Here is a 26,360-nt window from a genome sequence, read left to right as displayed (position 1 = left end):
GCTCAATGGTTCTTCTCGAAATATCACGAAAAATCAGCGGATGAGGTGCACACGTATAGCATTCAATTTCTTTTCAGCTCTGGACCAGCAGCTCCAGATTCAGTTGCATCTAAGCCACACTTTGGTCTTCTGTAGCACCTTCAAGCATTGTGCACAGGGGGGTAACATATTATTTTATTTCATGGTCCATGCAAGTTCTCACTTCACAATGACGCCAGTAACCTTCTCTTTTGTCAGTAATCACATTGCGATGACTAAACTCCGTCACCCTGCGCTCCCTCCTGCAACTTTGTCTAAAAAACAAAGCCGCCCCATGAAACAGATTTCCTAACAAGATCACTTATTGGCGCAAGCGCTCATTAGTAATTTGGCCGTGGTCACCACAATTGACAAACTCACTGAGCTCTGTAAGGATCTGGAGGTTAGGCCATCGTATGATGATTAGGACACGTGATCTGATAATGGACGACTACCGCAACGTTAGGTCTGTGTCCGCTTCTCGTCTCGCTATAGTGCTAGAGACTGATTAAAAAACGGATCCACTGCCCATTGCGACGCAGCTTTTTATAAAATTGTCTCTGAAAGTTAGCTCCTCTTTTCCTTCGCACCAGTTTTGATAAATCCGCCCCTGTTGCGATGCATTGGCGGTCAGGCGCGGGATCCGGGGTGAGACGCAGCCAGCTGGCCGTGGCCCGGGATCACATAGCTGTTTCTTCCTGGTAATTAGGAGGGATATTTGCCTGTTGACAAGGTGGGTGATCACACATCTGTCAGGGGATTTACAGACGTGACTTGTGTGGGTCTGGCAGCTGGGTGATGATTGCTGTGTATGTGTGTCCGGCACGTACCCTCCATGTGCCATGACTCTGATATTCTTGTATCACGGGAGGACTGGTCTGGCGCCATTAGATATTAATATTTTACACAATTTATACATCATTGGGGATGGGAAATATAATACAATATACCAAGTACAGAGTAATATATAGTGGGTTCAAATTACCCCCATAGCCATAGGCCCATTTGTCCTGGATTTCAGCCAAGCCCCACTGTGCCATGAGACCCACTGCCAACCTCGCTGATTTCCCAGTGGTCAAATTAGTCAGTGACGCATTGGCAAAATAGCAATGAGGATTGTTATATAGATGATCATAATCAGTGCAGGCAGCAGGGGGCGGTATAATGAAGTGAAACTGACACTGTATGTGGAGGGTTGTGAGTGACACTGTATATGGAGGTTAGGACTGACACTGTATATAGAGGGCTGCGGCTGAAACTGTATATGTGTAACGCCCCAGAGTGGCATTACCACCTTTGCACCTTGCTACTGTCTCCTACAGTTAACCTCATGTCATCGCATGGATGTATTTCCAGGTCCTGCATAATGTGCATATCTATTTCCATGTAACTGTTATGTTCAAGTGTAATATACCTGGTTCACCAGCAGATGGCGGCAACAATGGCAGAGCTACTTTACCCAGAATGGAACCCTTCTGTCCATTCTAGCTCTCTCTCTAAAAGAGGGAGGGGTTTAGTCTGGTTAGTTAGAGTTAGTCTAGCTTACCCCCTGCCAAGGGAGGGTGTGCAGCAGGAGCCCGTCCTGCCTGGACGAGCCTTGCCTAGGACAGCTAGAGCACCTTAAGCTCACAGTATAAAGCCTCTAAAGCCAGGAGCAGAGTTCCCTGGATTAAGCTAGAGTCAGACTACAAAAAGAGAAGTTGCAGCATACATCTAAAGCAAAGTTATTCAGTCAGCCTGTTAGCACAGCAGAGCCAGAGCGCAACAGATGTAGCAAAGAGGAGTTTGCCTGCCACAGTTTATGCCAAAGCCTGCTGGAAACCAAGACAAGGTCTGTAAACTGTTTGGTGAAGAGTTTATTCAAGCAAAGCCGTTTTTCAACTTAATCACAAAGTCTGGACTCGATTTATTTCTTCATCCCCTTAACCAACTACACCTTTGCTCTGCTGCAGACGACACCGCCCGGGGTCCAGCGTATCCAGGTAGGAGCACTGTGACACATGCAACATCATTAAGGGACATTTAGACCACCCTACACCTCACTGGCATTCCTACACCTGGGTACCATCCACAACATCACTAAAAGGGGCCTTGTGCCCTTGTTGCTTCACTGCAACTGGCGTCACGACAACATATCTATTCCTTTACTAAAAGGAGACCCCTGGCTGCAGTCGAGCGTGGAAGTCTGACACCCGGCCTTTCCAGCTTGATTAAAGGCACCAAACTGGGCCCGAAACGTCGCAACAAGCATTAAATGTATTCTGAGATTGTACTACTGGTGAAATAAATATTTAATTGAAGCTATATGCCGTCTTTGGTGTGCTGTCTCCACATTATTGATACAAGTTGTATATTAAGGGTTGTTACCGACACTGTATATGGAGAGATGTGACTGACTCTGTATATGGAGGGCTGTTACCGACACTGTATGTGGAGGAATGGGACTGACACTGTATATGGAGGGTTGTTACTGACACTGTATATGAAAGGTTGTGTGTGACACAGTATATGACACTGTATTTGGGGGGATGTGACTGACACTGTATATGGAGGGATGTGACTTACACTGTATATGGAGGGTTGTGACTGACACTGTATATGGAGGGATGTGACTGACACTGTATATGGAGGGATGTGAGTGACACTGTATATGGAGGGATGTGACTGACACTGTATATGGAGGGATGTGACTGACACTGTATATGGAGGGATATGTCTGACACTGTATATGGAGGGATGTGACTGACACTGTATATGGAGGGATGTGACTGACACTGTATATGGAGGGTTGTGACTGACACTGTATAGGGAGGGATGTGAGTGACACTGTATATGGAGGGATGTGACTGACACTGTATATGGAGGGATATGTCTGACACTGTATATGGAGGGATGTGAGTGACACTGTATATGGAGGGATGTGAGTGACACTGTATATGGAGGGATGTGAGTGACACTGTATATGGAGGGATGTGAGTGACACTGTATATGGAGGGATGTGACTGACACTGTATATGGAGGGATATGTCTGACACTGTATATGGAGGGATATGTCTGACACTGTATATGGAGGGATGTGACTGACACTGTATATGGAGGGATGTGACTGACACTGTATATGGAGGGATGTGACTGACACTGTATATGGAGGGATGTGTCTGACACTGTATATGAAGGGATGTGTCTGACACTATATATGGAGGGATGTGAGTGACACTGTATATGGAGGGATGTGACTGACACTATATATGGAGGGATGTGTCTGACACTGTATATGAAGGGATGTGACTGACACTGTATATGGAGGGATGTGTCTGACACTGTATATGAAGGGATGTGAGTGACACTGTATATGGAGGGATGTGTCTGACACTGTATATGGAGGGATGTGTCTGACACTGTATATGGAGGGATGTGACTGACACTGTTTATGGGGGTTGTGACTGTTATGAAAGTCCTATGTGGATATACACACATACACGGTTGCATACATCAGCATTTTTCATACGAGAGCTGTAGCGGAGCTGCTATCGCTGCAGGACATTGACCTCCAAAGTTAAGAATCTTCCAGAAGTTATGGTAGCAGCCAGACAGCAGATTCAGGACTTGTCCAGGATGACAATGCTGGAAGGAGAAATAATGGCGGCCACATTGGTTGTCACCCAGCTTTCTGAGAAGCAGATACACGTAAGAAAAGGCTGACGTTTACAGATGAGGAGATGCCAGGACCATTAGTTAATTGGAAGTTTTTTATTCTCATTTGAGCGTGTGAGGACTAGAGAGTTGAGGATATCCCTGTGCCCTGGCACGGCGCCAGCGCACAGTCCATAATGGAGGAGCTTTCAACAGCCTGCGGCAATAGAGCTGGAGGTAACGGATAAGTGTCAGCTGCGGGGTCACCTGTTCATGCGCTTAGACCGCTGCTTGGAATCTTTATCACAATGTACATGAAATCAGTCACCGTGTCACCACCAGCGCCGAATCGCCGGATCATAATCTACGATAGGCCACTGTAATATCAATTAGAAATTATTCTTCAGAACCACAGTATCTAAGCCAGCCATGTGCGATACTGTCTCCTGAGCGGCTCTTTCTAAAGCCTCATTCACACGTCCGTGTCCGTGCTCAAATCCGTGAGCAGGTGGTCAGTGTTGCATCCGTGGTTTTCACGGACCCATAGACTATAATGGATGTGATAGATCCGTGAACACGGACAAAATAAGGGAGCATTCACACCACCGTGTTTTTCATCCGCGTCCGTTCCGCGTCTGTTCCGCAATTTTTGTGGACAATGCACGGACCCATTCATTTCTATGGATCCGCAAACATTGCAGAATGCCTTTCATTGTCCGTTCTGTGCTGTCCGTTGAGTGTGTCCGTTCCTTTTATTTTAGAACATGTCCTATACTTGGCCGCAAATTGCGGTCCATGGCCCCATAGAAAGTCAAGGGGTCCGTAAAAAACGGATAGCACACGGAAATGCATCCGTATGTCATCCGTTTTTTGCGGGCCCCTGGACTGAAAACATTCTAGGAAACCCCATTTCAGGCCCATTTCAGTTTTTTGCGGACTGTGAAAAACGGATGACACACGGAGGCACCACGTCTGTATTATAAGGGTCCCTAATTTAGGCCTATTGCACACAACCGTATGGCTTTTTCAGTGTTTTGCGGTCCGTTTTTCACGGATCCGTTGTTCCGTTTTTTGTTTCCGTTGTGTTTCTGTTTCCTTTCCGTTTTTCAGTATGGCATATACAGTAGACAGTAATTACATAGATAAAATTGGGCTGGGCATAACATTTTCAATAGATGGTTCAGCAAAAAACGGAACGGAAACGGAAGACATACGGATGCATTTCCGTATGTTTTCCGTTTTTTTTTGCGGACCCATTGACTTGAATGGAGCCACGGAACGTGATTTGCGGGCAATAATAGGACATGTTCTATGTTAGAACGGAACGGAAAAACGGAAATACGGAAACGGAATGCATACGGAGTACATTCCGTTTTTTTTGTGGAACCATTGATATTAATTGTTCCGTATATGGACCGTATACGGAACGCAAAAAACGGCCAGTAAACGGGAAAAAAAATTGCACATGCAGGACTTTTTTTCAGGCCAAAAGCCGGTATTGATGCTGGAAGTCTTCTGGATTCCCATCGGATCCCATTATAGTCAATGGTGATCCGGCGGTTCACAGCATTATCCAGCTATGCCGGATAAACTGAATTCCACCAGGTTGTTCCTCTGCTGGAACAGCCTGCCAGAAATACAGATGTGAACCTACCGTAAGGCTACCATGTGTGATACAGTCTGCTGAGCTGCTGTATCTAATCGTATCATGTGTGATACTGTCTGCTGAGCTGCTGTATCTAATCGTATCATGTGTGATACTGTCTGCTGAGCTGCTGTATCTAATCCTACCATGTGTGATACTGTCTGCTGAGCTGCTGTATCTAATCGTATCATGTGTGATACTGTCTGCTAAGCTGCTGTATCTAATCGTATCATGTGTGATACTGTCTGCTGAGCTGCTGTATCTAATCCTATCATGTGTGATACTGTCTGCTGAGCTGCTGTATCTAATCGTATCATGTGTGATACTGTCTGCTGAGCTGCTGTATCTAACCCTACCATGTGTGATACTGTCTGCTGAGCTGCTGTATCTAATCCTACCATGTGTGATACAGTCTGCTGAGCTGCTGTATCTAATCCTATCATGTGTGATACTGTCTGCTGAGCTGCTGTATCTAATCGTATCATGTGTGATACTGTCTGCTGAGCTGCTGTATCTAATCGTATCATGTGTGATACTGTCTGCTGAGCTGCTGTATCTAATCCTATCATGTGTGATACTGTCTGCTGAGCTGCTGTATCTAATCCTATCATGTGTGATACTGTCTGCTGAGCTGCTGTATCTAATCCTACCATGTGTGATACTGTCTGCTGAGCTGCTGTATCTAATCGTATCATGTGTGATACTGTCTGCTGAGCTGCTGTATCTAATCGTATCATGTGTGATACTGTCTGCTGAGCTGCTGTATCTAATCCTATCATGTGTGATACTGTCTGCTGAGCTGCTGTATCTAACCCTACCATGTGTGATACTGTCTGCTGAGCTGCTGTATCTAATCGTATCATGTGTGATACTGTCTGCTGAGCTGCTGTATCTAATCGTATCATGTGTGATACTGTCTGCTGAGCTGCTGTATCTAATCCTCTCATGTGTGATACTGTCTGCTGAGCTGCTGTATCTAATCCTACCATGTGTGATACTGTCTGCTGAGCTGCTGTATCTAATCGTATCATGTGTGATACTGTCTGCTGAGCTGCTGTATCTAATCCTACCATGTGTGATACTGTCTGCTGAGCTGCTGTATCTAATCCTATCATGTGTAATACTGTCTGCTGAGCTGCTGTATCTAATCCTACCATGTGTGATACAGTCTGCTGAGCTGCTGTATCTAATCCTCTCATGTGTGATACTGTCTGCTGAGCTGCTGTATCTAATCCTCTCATGTGTGATACTGTCTGCTGAGCTGCTGTATCTAATCCTACCATGTGTGATACTGTCTGCTGAGCTGCTGTATCTAATCCTATCATGTGTGGTACAGTCTGCTGAGCTGCTGTATCTAATCCTATCATGTGTGGTACAGTCTGCTGAGCTGCTGTATCTAATCCTACCATGTGTGATACTGTCTGCTGAGCTGCTGTATCTAATCGTATCATGTGTGATACTGTCTGCTGAGCTGCTGTATCTAATCCTATCATGTGTGATACTGTCTGCTGAGCTGCTGTATCTAATCCTACCATGTGTGATACTGTCTGCTGAGCTGCTGTATCTAATCGTATCATGTGTGATACTGTCTGCTGAGCTGCTGTATCTAATCCTCTCATGTGTGATACTGTCTGCTGAGCTGCTGTATCTAATCCTCTCATGTGTGATACAGTCTGCTGAGCTGCTGTATCTAATCCTCTCGTGTGATACTGTCTGCTGAGCTGCTGTATCTAATCCTACCATGTGTGATACTGTCTGCTGAGCTGCTGTATCTAATCCTATCATGTGTGGTACAGTCTGCTGAGCTGCTGTATCTAATCATATCATGTGTGATACTGTCTGCTAAGCTGCTGTATCTAATCCTCTCATGTGTGATACTGTCTGCTGAGCTGCTGTATCTAATCCTCTCATGTGTGATACTGTCTGCTGAGCTGCTGTATCTAATCCTCTCATGTGTGATACTGTCTGCTGAGCTGCTGTATCTAATCCTATCATGTGTGATACTGTCTGCTGAGCTGCTGTATCTAATCCTATCATGTGTGATACTGTCTGCTGAGCTGCTGTATCTAATCCTCTCATGTGTGATACTGTCTGCTGAGCTGCTGTATCTACGCCTATCGTGCCGTACGGTTTGCTGAGATGCTGTATCTAATCTACCGGGTCTACTGAGCTGCTGTATTTACAGTTGCATGAAAAATGAAGTGAACCCTTTGGAATAAGGCCAGGTTGACATCACCGTTTAGTATTCTGTTCTCCTGACCCATCACAACTAACCGATGATGTGAACCCGGCCTTACCTGGATTTTCCCATTGATTACAGATAAAATAAGGTATGAGTCACTAACAATTATAGATATACACAATCTAACTACACCAATAACACAAAAAGTTGTATCGACCAGGTCTTATATTGAGAGCATTGAATAAATATCCACTTTGCACGGGGAAAATGTAAGTGAACCTCTGTGTTAATGATTTCTCCAAGAGGTAATTGGCAAAATATGTTACAATTATGGAGATGAGATTGGACGTGTTGGTTTTCACAGGTGATTGCCATTAAATAAAGGCACACAAAGCCTGGTTACTGACACATCTTCTTTTCTCGAGAAGGATTGGTTAGGGTGAACCCTGCTTCAATTCACACTTTTTCAATTAGAGTAAGGACCCACTCAAAGGAGGCCACCTTGATGAGGTGAGGTGGCCTATGCATTTTGATCAAAACGTATAGTAAGATGATTTTTTTTAAATGATGCCGAGACGCAATAGATCAATGCATGTGGATGCGCGATCCATGGCTCATTTTTTCTTAACAGATTGACAACTTTCAGAAGACGTGTTATAGAGCCACATGGCGCTGGAAAAGGCTACAAAAGTATTACTAAAGACTTGGATGTATACCAATACTCCTCTCCCTGGTCGGCATCCTGTTATGACCACTCCAAGAACACAACAGGCAATCCTGAAAGAGGTAAGAAAGACCCCAAGAGTAACAGTAAAAGACCTGCAGAAGACTCTACAAACTGCAAAACCAGTGTCCACTATTCGAAAACACTGAGGACACTATCTCTCTGTTAACTCCTTGCTTGACTCCTACCAATCTGGCTTTCACCCTCTAAAATCTACTGAAACTACCCTCACAAAGTAGCAAATGAGTTCCTGACAGCAAAATACAATGGTGACTACTCTCTACTCATTCTTCTGGATCTCTCTGCAGCATTTGACATTGTAGACCACCATCTGCTACTCGGCATGCTTCAATCTACTGTACATAAGGACACTGTGTTCTCTTGGTTTTCTTCTTATCTCTCTCTAACTGCTTTTTAACTGTATCATTTGCTGGCTCTACCTCCTCTCCTCTCCCTCTTGCTTTTGGGGTTCCTCAGGGTTCAGTCCTAGGTCCTCTCCTCTTTTTCTCTCTACACAGCCCCTACTGGACAGCAGATTTGGTTTCCAGTACCACCTCTATACCGATGACACCTAACTCTATACTTCATCCCGTGGTATCACCCCTGCTGTACTACAAAACACCAGTGTCTGTCTGTCCGCTGTCTCTAACATCATGTCCTCTCTGTACCTGAAACGGAATCTTTCAAAAACTGAACTTTTTGTGTTCTACCATCTACTAACCTACTTAAACCTGATATCTCCCTCTCAGTGTGTGGCACCACCATAACTCCTGGGGGGCATACCCATTGTCTCATTGTTATGTTTGACACTGATCTTTCCTTCACCCCCTATATTCAATTTCTTGCCCGCTGATGCCGCCTGCATCTCAAAAACATCTCTAGAATCCGCCCTTTACATACTGGAAACAACAAAACCTCTCATTGATGCCTTGATCCATTCCCGTCTCGATTATTGTAACTCATTATTAACCGATCTCCCCCTCACCAGACTCTGCCCTTCCAATCCATCCTGAACACAGCAGCCAAGCTCTTCTATCTGTCTAACCGCTACTCTGACACCTCTGCCCTGTGACGGTCATTGCACCGATGCCTCCGCCTTGTGCTGGTCATTGCACTGATGCCTCTGCCCTGTGCCAGTCATTGCACCGATGCCTCCGCCCTGTGCCAGTCATTGCACTGATGCCCCTGCCTTGTGCCAGTCATTGCATTGATGCCTCTGCCCTGTGCTAATCATTGCACTGATGCCTCTGCCCTGTGCCAGTCATCGCACTGATGCCTCTGCCCTGTGCCAGTCATTGCACTGCTGCTTCCGCCCTGTGCCAGTCATTGCATTGATGCCTCTGCCTTGTGCCGGTCATTGTACCGCATTCCTTCCGCCCTGTGGTAGTCATGGCACCGATGCCTCTACCTTGTGCCAGTCATTGCACTGGTTGCCCATACAGCACAGGATTCGATTTAAACTGCTCATACTCCCCCACTAAGCTCCCCACAGTGCTGTGCCCCCCTACATCTCCTCCATCATCTCTGTCTACCATCCTACTCTTGCTCTCTGTTCTGCTAATGACTTATGACTGACATCCACCCTCATCCGAACCGAACCTCTCACTCCCATCTCCAAGACTTCTCCCGAGCTGCACAAGTTCTCTGGAACACTCTAGCCCAAGCAATTAGGTTAAATAACAACATCCACAGTTGAAGGCGCTCCCTAAAAACAATCTTGTTAGGTGGTTTGCCTATCGCATCCCCTGATCTAACCCTTCTCCATTCATCTCCCCCCACCTTCATTCTCCTGAACCTGATCCATCATCAAATATCCACAACCCATACACTCAGAAGCACTACAGATACCAGCTGGTCAAGGCCCATGCAGCTGTATATCTACTCCCCTATTGTGTTAAGATGGCCGGACCATTGCACAAAACAAGTACTTGTTACCTTCTGTATCACTCCTATCTCCTCATAGATTGTAAGCTCTTCAGAGCAGGGCACTCGATTCTCTTGTTGACTTGTTCGTTGCTATGTAATGTATGATTTTGTACATGAACCCACTGATTGTAAAGCGCTGCAGAATATGTTGGCGCTATATACAGATTATTATTATTAGGTTTATTCCATGAGTAATGTAAAAAATGAAAAGTCTGACATCTTATAGTACATAACAAAGCTAGAACCAGCCCTGTACCTCACATGGATCCAGAGATCTCCTCATTCATTGTTCCAATTGCTCTGCTAGATTTATATCAAGCTGCCAGATCAGGGGGAGTGTCCTTTCTGCTGCAGCTCAGGGGGCGTGTCCTTATTGTGCTGCAGCTCTCTCCCTATCACAGCTCAGGAGGCATTTGAAGCATGAAACTGAGCATGTGCGGCCATCTCTGGGAGCCGGACATAGAAATAAGAGAAAAAAAACTGCAGGTGGCACAACACAGATGCATTTTATTGCATAACTAAGTGGCTATACCAAATTTTTAATTGCATGCAATTACGAAAGCATTCAGATCCAGGTGCTGGTATACAAACGGTACAATATTTTTTGTGGTACAACCCCTTTAAGAAGAATGGTGTTCATGGAAGGCCTCTACCCAAAAATTGCCATAAAAGAAGGTACAATACCTTGTGTGAAACCTGACTAGGTAAAGGTATCCACACGAATAGAAGGGGTTGTGCATCCCAGATAACGTTGTGTTGGTAGCCTCGAATTGGCGACAGCCGCAACTCCACTCCCTGGAATTCCATCGAATCCTAATAAAAAATGAAGAAATGAGAATAAAAAATGCAGATAAAAAAGGGCCCTGCTGCTATAAAAATTGCTTTATATGGGAAACCATAAAACAATAAAAGCAAAGTGCACGAGGAGGTGAAAAACAGGCAAAACCGCGCAATGCTTTTCCAAAGCGTACCGCTCTCTCTTCCTCAAGCACATAAAGATATAAAAACTTCTGCAATAAATACCTCCAAACAAAAAATAACAGACTGGGGTCAAGGTGAAGATAGGCAAAGGGATTGACAAATGAAATGAGCTGCTGAGATACTGTATGCTCTGTGATGGACAAAATCGTAAACGCCCAATTGTCACGCCTTGCCCTGTGAATGTGCGGAGGTCTGTCAGACTGGCTGCACATGTCTGACTTCTCTGTTTGTTTTGTTTTGGGTTTGAGCTGGATCCACCTTCCCTCATGTGTACTGGGTTTGATTGCTAGTGAGGCTATTTATCCCTCCTTCCCCCCAGTGGCCTGTGCGGGTTATAGTTCTTTCCTGTGAGCTCTGGATGTGTGGTGGATCGTCTGCTCCAGCTCTGCTCTAGATAAGTCTTCTCCGTTATTTCCCTTTGTGTCTTTTATCTAGGCCTCTAGGGAGACGCTTGCTTCCTCCGGGTTTGAAGAAGCAGGTTGCCTCTTCCCTTTTCCCTACAGCTTAGGGTTTGCCCAGGGTGTATAGGTTTAGGCACAAGGGCATGTGCATATCCACCATTAGGGTATGCACATTGTCATAGCAGTTTAGGGAAAACTTTTAGGGATCGCTAGGAGGTGACCCTTTTCTCCCTAGCTTTTGGGCCTAGTCTTTTGTTCTGTTTGTTTTCCTGTGTTTGGTTATTTCCCTGCTTACCTACCGTGACATCAATAAAATCAAACAGCAAATGACATACTGGGACTGAAGCCAGTGGAATGAGTGACGCATGAAATGGCAAGCTATGATTAAAGTCACAGAAAATAATGCACTAAAACAATAGATGCAAACATAACATATGGACTAAGCCCTCACTCTAATGATAAAATCTGAGACCCTTATCCAATATATTTTGATCAAAACACATCTGTGCCCACCTACCCAGTGCCAAGGTGGTCTCAGGTTTAGGCAGGTCCTGCTCTATACCTACCTATACAGTTGTGCATCTATGTTCAGGAGAGCAGACCCTGCAAGCTTAATCCTATAATAAACATAATAATAATAGGCCAAAAAAAATCACAGTGTTCAAATGAGGTACAATAAAAAACATTATGGGATGAGGCTTTGGTGTTGGTCTGCTATGAAGTATGGAGGAGGGAGCGTCATGGTTTGGGGCTGGTGGAGGACGCATCATGGTTCAGGCCTGGTGTAGGGGGCATCATTATGTTGATATGGAAGAAAGTATGAGAGTTACTCATTATTTCAAATATTGGTTTTCCTCTCCCTTAGACACTGCAGTTCTGTAAATTTCTGAATTATATATTCTTTGTAATCACATATTTTTAGTCTGCAACATCTGGTATAAGCTCCTCGTGAATCTAAACAAAAAAATCCTTTGCTTTCCTGATTAAAAGCTATCTACACTCACCTAAAGAATTATTAGGAACACCATACTAATACAGTGTTGGACCCCCTTTTTGCCTTCAGAACTGCCTTAATTCTACGTGGCATTGATTCCACAAGGTGCTGATGGCATTCTTTAGAAATGTTGGCCCATATTGATAGAATAGCATCTTGCAGTTGATGTAGATTTGAGGGATGCACATCCAGGGCACGAAGCTCCCGTTCCACCACATCCCAAAGATGCTCTATTGGGTTGAGATCTGGTGACTGTGGGGGCCATTTTAGTACAGTGAACTCATTGTCATGTTCAAGAAACCAATTTGAAATGATTCGAGCTTTGTGACATGGTGCATTATCCTGCTGGAAGTAGCCATCAGAGGATGGATACATGTTCTCATTCTGTTTACGCCAAATTCGGACTCTACCATTTGAATGTCTCAACAGAAATCGAGACTCATCAGACCAGGCAACATTTTTCCAGTCTCCAACAGTCCAATTTTGGTGAGCTCGTGCAAATTGTAGCCTCTTTTGTCCTATTTGTAGTGGAGATGGTGGTACCCGGCTGGGGTCTTCTGCTGTTTTAGCCCTTCCGCCTCAAGGTTGTGCGTGTTGTGGCTTCAAAAATGCTTTGCTGCATACCTCGGTTGTAACGAGTGGTTATTTCAGTCAACGTTGCTTCTTCTATCAGCTTGAATCAGTCGGCACCCATTCTCTCTGACCTCTAGCATCCACAGGCATTTTTGCCCACAGGACTGCCGCATACTGGATGTTTTTCCCTTTCACACCATTCTTTGTAAACCCTAGAAATGGTTTGTGCGTGAAAATCCCAGTAACTGAGCAGATTGTGAAATACTCAGACCGGCCCGTCTGGCACCAACAACCATGCCACGCTCAAAATTGCTTAAATCACCTTTCTTTCCCATTCTGACATTCAGTTTGGAGTTCAGGAGATTGTCTTGACCAGGAGCACCCCTAAATGCATTGAAGCAACTGCCATGTGATTGGTTGACTAGAGAAATAGAACAGGTGTTCCTAATAATTCTTTAGGTGAGTGTAGTTTACTTCCAGATGTCATCCTATGGAAACAAATAGGTTCTTGTTGTCATAGTGTGAAACCCTTGCTGTAAATGGTAACACCCAGGGTTCCTACTATAATAAAAGAAACCTCTGGTAGTGAGTCAGAGGGGTGAAAAGATTATGGCTACCCCTACCCCTAGATTAAAATTAAAGGGATCAGCACTTTGTTTAACTGATGATCTATCCTCTGGATAGATCATCAGCATCTGATCGTCGAGGGTGCGACACCCGGGACCGCCGCCGATCAGCTGTTTGGGAAGGCAGCGCCGCGGCCTTCTCACTGTTTACCGCTGGCCCAGTGACGTCACGACTAGTATCAACTAGCATGGGCGGGGCTAATCTCCATTCAAGTGAACAGAGCTTAGCCCCGTCCACGCTAGTTGATACTAGTCGTGATGTCACTGGGCCGGTGGTAAACAGTGAGAAGGCCGCGGCGCTACTGCCAGAGGATAGATCATCAGTTAAAACAAAGTGCAGAACCCCTTTAAGATTAGGAGCATTGCAGACAAAATAATAGGATCCCTTGTTTATGGATCATACAAAAATTTTACAAGACATTGTGACACTTTTGGGAGGGATCCTCATGGTTTGAGGCTGGTGAAAGAGGCATCATCGTTTAGGGTTGGTAGAGGGAGCATCATGGGTTGGGGCCTGTGGGTGGAACCTCATGGTTTGAGGCTGGTGGAGGGAGCATCATGGTTTGAGGCTGGTATAGGGGTCATTATTGTTTTGGGCTGGTGGAGGCAGCATTATGTTGTGGAACTGATGGAGAGGGAATCATCATGTGGATCTGGTGGAAGGAACATCCTGCTTCGGGCTGTTGGAGGGGGCTTTATAGTTTGGGCTAGTAGAGGGGGCTTTATGATTGGGGGCTGGTGGAAGGGGCATCATGTTTAGGTTTGGTAGAGTGGGCATCCTGATTTCAGGACTGGTGGAGAGAGCCTCATAGTTTGGGGTTGGTGGAGGAAGCCTTATGGTTTGGGGCTGGTGGAGGGAGCCTCATGGTTTGCTGTTGGTGGAGGGAGCATCATGGTTTGGGGCTAGTGTAGAGAACATCATGGTTTGAGCCTGGTAGAGAGGTTATCATTGTTTGAGGGTGATGGAGGGATGTTGTGGAGCTAGTAGAGGATGGTGTGGAGCTGGTGGAGGGTACATCCTGCCTGGGTTTCATGGACTCATGGGCCATGGTTTGAAACTGGTAGAGGGAGCATCATGCCTTGTGGCCAGTAGAAGCAGCATCATGGTCTTGGGAACATTATTTTGTGGGGCTGGTGGAGGGAGCATCATGGCTTGGAGTTGGGGGAGGGGGCATCAAAATTTCAGGCTGGTGGAAGGAGCATCGTGGTTTGGGGCTGGTGGAGGGGGTATCATGGTTTGCGGCTAGTGAAGGGGGGATCATGGTTTGGAGCTGGTAGTGGAAGCGTCATGGTTTTGGGCTGGTGGAAGGTCATTATGGGTTGGAAGTGGTGGAGGGGTAATCATGGTTTGGGAGTCTCATGGGTTGGGGCTGGTAGAGGTGGCATCATGGTTTGGGGCTGCTAGGGGGAGCATCTTGGTTTGAAGCTGGTGTAAGGGCATCATGGGTTGAGACTGGTAGAAGAGGCATCATAGGTTGGGACTGGTGGAGATAGCCTCATGGTTTGGGGCTGGTGGAGGGGCATTATGACATGGAGTTGGAGGAGGAAGTTTCATTATTTGGGGCTGGTGGAGGGACATCATGGCTTCGGGATGGTGGAGGAAGCCTCATGGATTTGGGCTGGTGGGTGGGCATCATGATTTGGGGTTGGTTGAGGAAGCCTCATGGTGTGGGGCTGGTGGAGGGTGCTTCGTGGTTTCGGACTGGTGGAGGGAGCATCATGGGTTGGGACTGGTAGAGGGAGCATCATGGTTTGTGGCTGGAAGAGTAAACATCATGGTTTGGGTGTAGTGAAAGGGCATCATGGTTTGGGGCTGGTGGGGGAAGTATCATGGTTTTGGCCTGGTGGAACGGTATCGTGGTTTGGGCTGGTGGATGGATCATCATGCTGGTGGGAAGCTTCATAGTTTAGGGTTGGTGGAAGGAACATCATGGTTTGGAGCTGGTGTAGAGAACATCATGGTTTTGGACTGGTGGAGGGAGCATCATAGTTTGAAGATGATAAGGGGTTATCATTGTTTGGGGCTGGTAGAGGGAGCCTCATGGTTTGGGGACGGTGGATACAGGATTTTGTTGAGGAGTTGGTGGGGGCATCATGGTGTGGGACTGGTGGAGGGAACATCCTGGTTTGTGACTAGGGGATGGGGCTCTAGAGACTGTCACGTTCGGGTATGGGAGGGAAACACCACACCGAACATAGGAGGGAAAGGGGTGAGGGAATAAGGCCTGGAAACTAGGGAAAGGAGATGGACACCTTCTAGTAAAACCCTAATCAAAGTCCTGACTAACTACCAGTATGAACAGACCCCAGAGGTAGGTGAGTTCATACACAGGAATACATAATGTCCTAACTCACCTTATAGGACCCTGGTACTAATGTCAGGACTGAGACAACCTGTTCCTCCAAAAAGAAGGACGAACAGGAGTCTCCCTCAGGCCTTAATACAAATGACAGGGAAATGCAACAGACAAAAAAAAAAAAAAAAATACAAAAGGGAGAGAAAACACTTAACTACAAGTAGATATGGCAGCACCAGGAACTCAGAATAGATCCACACACCAGCAACTCAAACTGAATCTATAAACCGCACAGCATAGTGGGAGAAACAACAATAAATAGAGAAGCTTAAATGACCCTAATAGCCACACCTGGGGAAAGAAGTTGTGGTGTGCACCAGAAACAACACAGACGTCATTTGATCCAAACAGAAAACATGTCAGATCAAACCACGTGTTGCCAGTCTCACCGATCTCCTGCCACCTGTCGCGGGAACATCTGTGACAGAGACGTTCTTGTAACTGAGAGTCTATCATGTGTGATACTGTCTGCCTAGCAGCGGTATCTAATCCTGATACTCTGGTATCTAATCCTATCTTGTGGTATTGTCTGCTAAGCCATTAATATCTAAGCCTATTATGTGTAATTGCAATTATGAGTAACTGTCTTCTAAGCTGCTATATCTCAGTCATGTACTGTCTCTACGACCCATGCAGTACTACTTCCCCCATCATGCTGTTGTGTTCTATATGTAAGTTAAAGTGTCAGACATCATGGTCATTGGTTTGGTTCTGCAGATCAGTCGTCCTCTGTGACTACATAAGGTCATGGAGACCTGAGAACCCATCAGATATGTTAGATTAGACACTGAGGTCCCAAAGGTAGACGGTATCAGAACCTTATCCCTTAGGGGGCGCAGAAAGTCCCATCCACCACCTGCTGCTCACAGCTTTATTTATGGATGAGGACTGGTCATGTAACTGGTGCAGGTTTCTTTGAGAAGAACCCCCCGAGGTAACTGTATCATCAATATCAGGTAATCTGTTAAACCAATATGGCTGACCTTACAGCTCCTGCAGCAGCCATCACCCAGGTTTCCAAAAAACTGATGAATGGAGGTAACACATCCTCATAGATTGGCCATGCAGGGGTCTGGGAAAGCTGGTGGTGCTTGAAAACTGGTGAGGAGATAAACTTGTTATAAGGAGATCTGAGGTCATCCCCAGAAACAATGCAAAGCCCCCAAATCCAGGCAGCAGAGGAGCAAGCAATCCCAGAGCGTACGTGTCATATGTCATTATGTCATGGACATGACATAGTTTCATGTATAGGGGATAACGCCCGTCACATGAGGGATTACTCCCTCCCTGATATGTGACATGTCCCCTAAAATATTTGGGCCACCTCTGATCCCTGTAATCCTAGAAGCTCCCAATTCCTTCTGCTCCGTGCTCTGGGCCCTCATGCCTAGGATCATTCATCATATATCTCAGTCACATCCAGAGCAGCAGTCACAATTCTGCTGGCTGCCTTTAAAACAACAGTTTATCCACATTCTGGAGTCGGGGGCTTCGCTGCAAAAATCTATGTATCATGAAATCGCTCATAATGTAAGGACTGGTCATCTAAAGTAACCTGGCCCTTTAAGGAGGAGCCCCAATATAATGTCCCTGAAAATGTCCCCATTTGCTGATGTCACTATAAGTTCAGGTCTATGGATGCTTCAGTGCTTTGTGTCCCTGCACCATGACTGACAAGTCTGACCGGCCTCATGACCCAGGGACGTCACTGCCTGGAGTCACACCACTGATTGTAATAAGGGACTCTATAGAGAGCAGCGATGGACAATCACTGGAGGATGGGGGAAGGGCATCACCTCTGTCACCTCTGTTCTACACTTTATATAGCACTGACCCCATCACATGGACTTTAGTATTTGGTGACATCACACTGGATATGGTGACATCACAATGATTATGGTGACATTACACTGTATATAGTGACATCATGCTGTATATTATGACATCATATTATATATGTTGACATCATGCTGTATATTATGACATCACACTGTATATGATGACATCATGCTGTATATTGTGACATCACACTGTATTTGATAATCTTACGCTGTATATGGTGAAATCACGCTATATATGGTGACATCAGACTGCATATGGTGACATCATGCTGTATATGATGATGTCACACTGTCTATGGTGAGATTACTGTACATGATGACATCACGCTGTAGCTGACATCATGATGTACATGGCAGGGTCACACTGTATATGATGACAGTAGCTGTATCTAACGACATCACACAGTATGTGATGACCTCACACTGTTTATGATCATGTCACACTGTATATTGTGAAGTCAAACTGTATATGATGACATCACACTGTATATGGTGAGATTACTGTATATGATTACATCATGTTGTACATATGAGATCACACTGTATATGATGACATCACACTGTATATGGTGAGATTACTGTATATGATTACATCATGTTGTACATATGAGATCACACTGTATATGATGACATCACGCTGTATTTGATGACATCAGACTGTATGTTCTGAAATCGCACTGTATATGATGACATCACACTGTACATGGTGAGACATTCGCTGTATATGATGACATCACACTGTATATTGTGAAATCACACTGTATATGATGACATCACGCTGTCTGTATATGGTGACATTTTCTGTATATGATGACATCACGATGTATATGATGACATCACACTGTATTATTGGTGACATTCGCTGTATATGATGACATCACATTGTATATTGTGAAATCACACTGTATATGATGACATCACGCTGTCTGTATATGGTGACATTTGCTGTATATGATGACATCACACTGTATTATTGGTGACATCCTCTGTATATGATGACATCACGATGTATATGATGACATCACACTGTATTATTGGTGACATTTGCTGTATATGATGACATCACACTGTATATTGTGAAATCACACTGTATATGATGACATCACGCTGTCTGTATATGGTGACATTTGCTGTATATGATGATATCACACTGTATTATTCGTGAGATTTTCTGTATATGATGACATCACACTGTATTATTGGTGACATCCGTTGTATATGATGACATCACGATGTATATGATGACATCACACTGTATTATTGGTGACATTCGCTGTAAATGATGACATCACACTGTATATTGTGAAATCATACAGTATATGATGACATCACGCTGTCTGTATATGGTGACATTTGCTGTATATGATGATATCACACTGTATTATTGGTGACATCCGCTGTATATGATGACATCACGGTGTATTTGATGACATCACACTGTATTATTGGTGACATCCGCTGTATATGATGACATCACACTGTATATGATGACATCACGCTGTATTTGATGACACCACGCTGTACATTACATTGCGCTGACAGTTTGATGAAATAAAGGCGTCTCATAATAAGCAGAGCTGTCACTCATCCCCTTAAATCTACCGGACTAAACCCAACACATTGTGTGACCGCACGAGACTGGACAACAACAAAAGGCGCCATTATCTGCAGATGACTGAGGGCACACAATGCATTCCTGAGGCCCACATGACACCCAGCGCTGTGCCAGGCAGGACGGTGGCACCAATATATCCTAATACAGCATGTCATGTACTCCAGTCACATCCAGAGCTGCAGGTTGTACAGCCTGATGCCCCCTGCTGGTTCAGTGTCTGTACCCAGCATGCTCTGCTGAGGGGCACTTTTGGAGCTGTAGTGCTCATACAGATACTGCTTAGTGGTCTGATGTATAATATCCTGCGCAGCCGACTGAGATGAATCAGCATCTACTATATATACATGATGGGCGCCTGCCAGATATACATTATCACCAACCTGGGGAAATGATGCAGCACAATCTGCTAGCGTTCCTCTGTTCAAGGATGATGGGGATAGTAATCCAAATGCCATGGGAGAAAGTACTGATGACAGTCACTGCAACAGTATTATCCACCCATCATGTAGAATGTCATATATTACCGTCAGGTGTATTATATAATAGGTTATTATAGCCAGGGCTCATGTACACGACCATATTTTCTTTCTGTGTCTGTTCCTTTTTTTTCGCCGCCCGTATGCAGAACCATTCACTTCAATGAGTCCACAAAAAAATGGAAATGACTCTGTGTGCATTCCATTTCCGTATGTCTGCATGTCCGCTCTGAAAAAAAATAGAGCATGCCCTATTCTTGTCCGTTTTGCGGATGAGGACAGGCATTGTTACAATGGATCCGCAAAAAAAAAAAACAGATGCAACACGGATGTCACCCGTTTTTATTTATTTTTTGTTGCTGATCCGTATTTTGCGGACCACAAAATACATACGGTCATGTGCATGAGCCCTCAGAGTGTATTATATGCTGGTTTATTATACGCAGGTAATGTTGGGCGCGAATATTCGAATCGTGAATTTTAATAGCTAATATCGCCACTTTAAGAATTCGCAATTCGCTAATATTCTAGATTTTTTTTCATCTGAACCTATGATCCCTCCCTGCTTCTTGCTTGTGCCCAATGAGAAGGCTGCAATGTCTTTGTCTGAGCTTAGCAACATCCCTAGCAACCAATAGGAAAGTTGCCCCTTACTATAGAAGAACCTCCCCAGCAGGCATTTCCAGAGAGAGGGAGCAGTGACATTGCTGTGCTCTGTGCTTTCCACTCATCACATTAGGTAGTTAGTTAGATAGCTTATATATATAATACAGATAGTTAGTCCCCCACCTTCCCTCAGTGCTTTATGACAAGTGGCAGGGGTGCACCGAGCCTTTCTGGTTCCTGATGCAAAAAAGTAAACATCCCCCCCCCCCATGCTAAATTCTCAACCTAACCCATTCCCTCCAGTCCTACTGTTAAAGGGGTTGTCCTCTTTTTTACTACTGATGACCTATCCTCAAGATAGGCCATCAATATCAGACTGGCGGGCATGTCCCAGCACCCCCGCCGATCAGCTGTGAAGAGAGGGCAGCGCTGATATGAGAGCTGCTTTCTCTGCTCTGTTCACCTGCTCGCCGCAGCATTTGCAGTGATGAGCGGGTAAACAGAGCAGCGAAGGCAGCGCTCGTACGAAAAATAAAGTGGACAACTTCTTTAAAGACATACTTGGAAAACATTACATACAGCGCTACAGAACATACAGGGTCATACAGCGCCACATATGTACCTCTTACATCCAGTGACTTCTCTTCTCTGATGTAGATCTTCTCTTTCCTCATCTTCTCCTTTCAGACTAGACCGCCATGGTGATTTGTTTCAGCCGTGCCTCGTCTCTGCAGAGTTTAACAAACAGACATCTTACTTTCCTACTTTTCCATCCTCCTCCTCACCTTCTCAACACCCCATCCTGCCCCCCCAATACTATACTGCAGAAACAGTCCCCCTGAAAATACTGGTAGTGTGCCAGTACAAAAAATACCCCCTTACCTTTCAGATAAGACCCCCATATGAAACCCTAGATGAGACCCTCCCACATCTCAGACCAGACCCCCTTTAGACCTCTGTCAGACCCCATATTAGACCTCCATGTCAGACCCCTCCCCAATATCAGACCTCCATATAAGACCCCCATTAGACTTCCAGACCTCCATATAAGACCCCCAAGAGTCCTCCAGAACTCTATATAAGACTCCTATTAGACTTCCAGACCCCCATTAGACCTCAGACCAGACCTTCAGACTCCCATTAGACCTCCAAACCCCTATATCTGACCCCGATTAGACCTCCAGACCCCCAATCAGACCCCCATTAGACCTCCAGATACCCAATTGGACCCCCATTAGACCTCCAGACCACCATTAGACCTCTCTACACCCCCAGTAAGACCCTTCAGACCCTCAATCAGACCCTCAATGAGACCCTTCAGGCCCCCAATCAGATCCTTAAGGCCCCAATCAGACCCTCCAGGCCCCCAATCAGACCCTTCAGGCCCATAATCTGACCCTTCAGGCCCCCAATCAAACCCTCTCCTGTTCTGCCGCTCCTCTCCCGGTCAGGCTGTCTTCCCGGCTCTCATCTTTTCTCAGGTCCCACGCTGCAGTCACCTGACCTCCTGCAGCGTCAGGTCAGAGTGCGCTCTGTACGTCCTGACGCTGCAGGCAGCCAGGACACAGCAGCGCAGGCCCTGAGAAGAGCGAGCAGGAGGAAGGGTAAGTACTGGACAGCGCTCACAGCACTTTTCTCCCCCTCCTCCTGCAGACTAGTGAGCGCTTCCTGCAGACTAGTGATCACTAGTATTCCCTTTATAAGATGCATGCATCTTATTAAGGGAAATTTACAGCACCACTGGCTTAGGGGCCCGGTCGTAACTGCAACCGCTGCGACCCCTATAGATACGCCATGCATACATGCTACAGACATAGAGCTGTGATGTCACTACAACACTTAGTGCACCAATCGGTAATATGGAGTCAGACCTGATAAAATGTAAAGTTGCACGTATTGTGCCAAAATATGTGCATCATTAATTGCCGATTTTCGCAATCGCGAATATATTGGAGCACTCTATCTGCATATAAAGCCATTGTAATGTTCTGCCGTGCCAACCATTTTCTCCAGTCTCAGGAAACTTCTAGCAGCTTGAAAAATGTAGCAAAAGTGACCCACGCCGGTATTGCGCGCGTATTACGCGAATATTACATTGCCGATTTTCGCAATCAAGAAAATAATCGCAAATTCTCTAATTTATGACGAATATTCTGCAAACATCGCGAATTTGAATATTGCCCCTGCCGCTCATCACTATACGTAGGGTGTATTACGTAGTGGGTTATGTCAGGCAGGATGTATTATGTGATGGATTATTACAGGGAGGGTGTATTATATAATGGATTAGTACAGTCAGGGGTACTATAGGATGGTTTATTACAGAGAGGCAATATTATATAAAGGGTCATTACAGTCAGGGTGTATTAGATGATAGATAATTATAGTCAGGTGTACTATATGATGGTTTATTACACTGAGGGTCTAAGATTATTACAGTCCGGCACTCAGCGTATAGGCAATGGATTATTACAGTTATGTGTAATATCTGACGGATTTATATACACAGGATGTATTATATGATGGATTATAGACAGGGTGTATTATATATGAAGATTTATTACAGTCAAGTTTATTATGGGGTGGATTATTACAGCCAGGGTGTTTGATATAATGGATTATTACACTCACAGTGTGTTACATGATGGATTATCACAGTCAAGTGTATTATATGATAGGTTATTACAGTCAGGTGTACTGTATGATGGATTATTATACTCACAGTGTGTTATATGATGGATTATTACAGTCAGGTGTACTATATGATGGTTTATTATATCCACAGTGTATTATATGATGGATTATTATAGTCAGGTGTACTATATGATGGTTTATTATATCCACAGTGTATTATATGATGGTTTATTATATCCACAGTGTGTTATATGATGGATTATTATAGTCAGGTGTATTATATGATGGATTATTATACTCGCAGTATATTATATGATGGGTTATTGCAGTCAGGTGTACTATATGATGGATTATTATACCCACAGCGTATTATATGATGGATTATTATACTCGCAGTATATTATATGACGGGTTATTGCAGTCAGGGGCATTATACTGTATTATTACATGATCAGGGCTCCTTATTGCTCCAGGCTCGGTTTTCTCCTTACTGGGAGTTTCTATACTTATCTGCAGGGATTAGGGTGCAGGGTTCCACCCTCCTGGTCCTGACCCCGCCCCTCGGTTATGATTGACAGGCCGCTCGGCCAGTGATGTCGGGGTGGGCGGGGCCGTGCGCTGCCCGGGGTTGATTAGAGCAGCGGCCGGGGAGCTGTAACCTGCTGCAGGTGGAGAGCGGGCAGGATGCAGGGACAGAGCCGCACACTGCGCCTGGACCGCGGGCAGAGGCTGCAGGCGGTGTGTGTGCTGGGCTCCCGCCTGGCCGTGGATGTCAACGGGTGAGTGCAGCCCCCCGAAATGTCTGCAGCCTGATGGGGTCCCCAATAACTGCCACTAAAGCTAAGCACAGATAGAGGCCCCCTGTTTTCTGCAAGTCTCTTGGGAGCTCCACTGTTATCTGTGGTGTGACATCCAGTACATTATCTGTATTCAGTGAGACATGGGACATTATCTGTAGTGTTACATGGGACTGCAGGTCAGATCTACTACATTATATGTACTCGGACAGTAATCCCTGTTTTATCTGTGCTGTTACATAGGACTGCAGGTGACATCTACTACAGTATCTGTGCTCAGAGAGCTATCACTGTGTTATCTGTGCTGTTACATAGGACTGCAGGTGACATCTACAGTATCTGTGCTCAGTGCTATCACTGTGTTATCTGTGGAGTTACATGGAACTGTAAGTGACATCTATTAGTACATGATCTGTACTGAGAGGGTTATGACTGTGCCATTTGCGGTGTTACATAGGACTGCAGGTGATATATAATAAGACGCGATCATTGATCCTGGACTAGTGGAGCCTGTGTGACGCAGCAGCGATCATATGTGACACGACACCTGCTGCCTTCACTAACGGTCGGGTCTGTCACCAGGTAGTACAGTGCCGCTGCTGCTGGGGGGGTTCGGTTATATATTTCGTCATCCTCTGTGCCTTCTCCAGATTATTGCGTCTGAATTCAGCAAGGCTCGTTTTCAATCATGGGAAACATAAAATCGTGAAAGTCCCCACTAGCGAACCCCTCGTCTGCCGTTGGGATATTTTACGTAAAATGCACCATATTTATTAACCCTGGATATAGTGGTTGGATGAGCCCAAAGGGTTAACTAGAACCCGTCCTGCCACGAGTATAATGAGTTCACCAGAAGTCACAGTGTGGGTAGGGAATGGGGCAGGGGGTGTGACATTATATGTTATTACGCTCCGGCAACCCTGGTGCCGGGTGCACACCGTCTCCGTAGATTGTTATTCAGATGTCTCCTCTAGGGCTGCACTATCGACTATTTTTGTAATTGAGTATTCTATTGATTTAATCCAATGATTATTCGAGAACGCTAATGGTAAAAAACTAATTAAATATTATTTTTTTTTCTTTATAAAAACTCAGCTGCCCCCTCAGCGCCACCTCCTTCCCCCCCCCCCCCCCTTAGTCCTGACGATGTGTCAGGAAACAGTGCAGCGCGGTGAGTAATGGCAAGCGCGTCACTCCCGCTCCGTGGTCACATGACACAAACGAATGCTCGATGCAAAAAATCTTATTACTCTATTCAATCGAGTAATTGTTTCAGCCCTAGTCTCCTCAGTTTATCTTTTCCAGGGAAAGCTGGGTCGCCATTGCAGTTCTCATAGTGCTTCCCAGACACCAGATAGGTTTAACTCTCTCGTGTTGGTGCGCCTAAAGCTCCCCTCAGCACAGATGGACACCCCGCAAGTTCGTTTTGTAAGTCTTTTGGGGACTGCACGGCTATCTTTAGTGTTACATAGGACTGCAGGTGCCGTCTATACCAGAAGTGACGAGGTCGCCAAGGAATCAGCTAGAGGAAGGTGTGCGCTGCGCAAGCGCATATCCACCGGCTTAGCAAAGAATTATTGCAGCGCCGCGATAGAAGTACTTCTACACCGCGCGTGCGCACTTAGGGGGTATAGAGATTTTGCAGCGCAAAATGTTTCATCAGATCTCCCCACCCCCTGAGTGCGCATGCGCCCGCAAATCATCAGTTGCAGTTCATCCTTACCGCAGAGCTGAGTGCTGGATACCGAGCTCACCACATAGTAGAGCTGAACTGCAACCAGGGTGGATAAAAATCAATGATTTAAAAAAAAAAAAAAACGTATTTTTTGGATTAAAATCGTTTTTTTTTTTTTTTTAATTGCTTTTTGAGGAAAATATATTACCATCCAAAGGTTATTCCATCATGAAATAAAGATTAGTTTTTTAATTATGTAGAATAAGGCTGTACCTAGACTCCCATATTGTTGAATGGATTAAGCAGTGGCTGAGGGACAGACAACAGAGGGTTGTAGTCAATGGAGTATATTCAGACCATGGTCTTGTTACCAGTGGGGTACCTCAGGGATCTGTTCTGGAACCCATATTGTTTAATATCTTTATCAGCGAAATTGCAGAAGGCCTCGATGGTAAGGTTTGTCTTTTTGCTGATGACACAAAGATTTGTAACAGGGTTGATGTTCCTGGAGGGATACACCAAATGGAAAAGGATTTAGGAAAACTAGAGGAATGGTCAAAAATCTGGCAACTAAAATTTTATGTGGATAAGTGCAAGATAATGCACCCGGGGCGTAAAAACCCAAGGGCAGAATATAAAATCAGTGATACAGTCCT

At 45.2% G+C, this 26,360-nt stretch overlaps 1 protein-coding gene across 1 annotated transcript in view; it reads left to right on the top strand.

The window, feature by feature from the left end:
- The first annotated feature begins 23,865 nt into the window (after positions 1-23,865).
- Positions 23,866-26,360, top strand: part of PADI2 (peptidyl arginine deiminase 2) — a 65,012-nt gene continuing 62,517 nt past the window's right edge. Inside the window, exon 1 of the mRNA XM_040422942.1 lies at positions 23,866-24,011. Within this exon, the coding sequence (XP_040278876.1) occupies positions 23,917-24,011 (95 nt within the window). The 5' untranslated portion in view covers positions 23,866-23,916. The remainder of the gene's footprint in view (positions 24,012-26,360) is intronic.

The sequence above is a fragment of the Bufo bufo genome, chromosome 1 (assembly GCF_905171765.1).
Source record: "Bufo bufo chromosome 1, aBufBuf1.1, whole genome shotgun sequence".
Lineage (NCBI taxonomy): Eukaryota > Metazoa > Chordata > Amphibia > Anura > Bufonidae > Bufo > Bufo bufo.
This window is presented reverse-complemented; position numbering and strand designations above follow the sequence as displayed.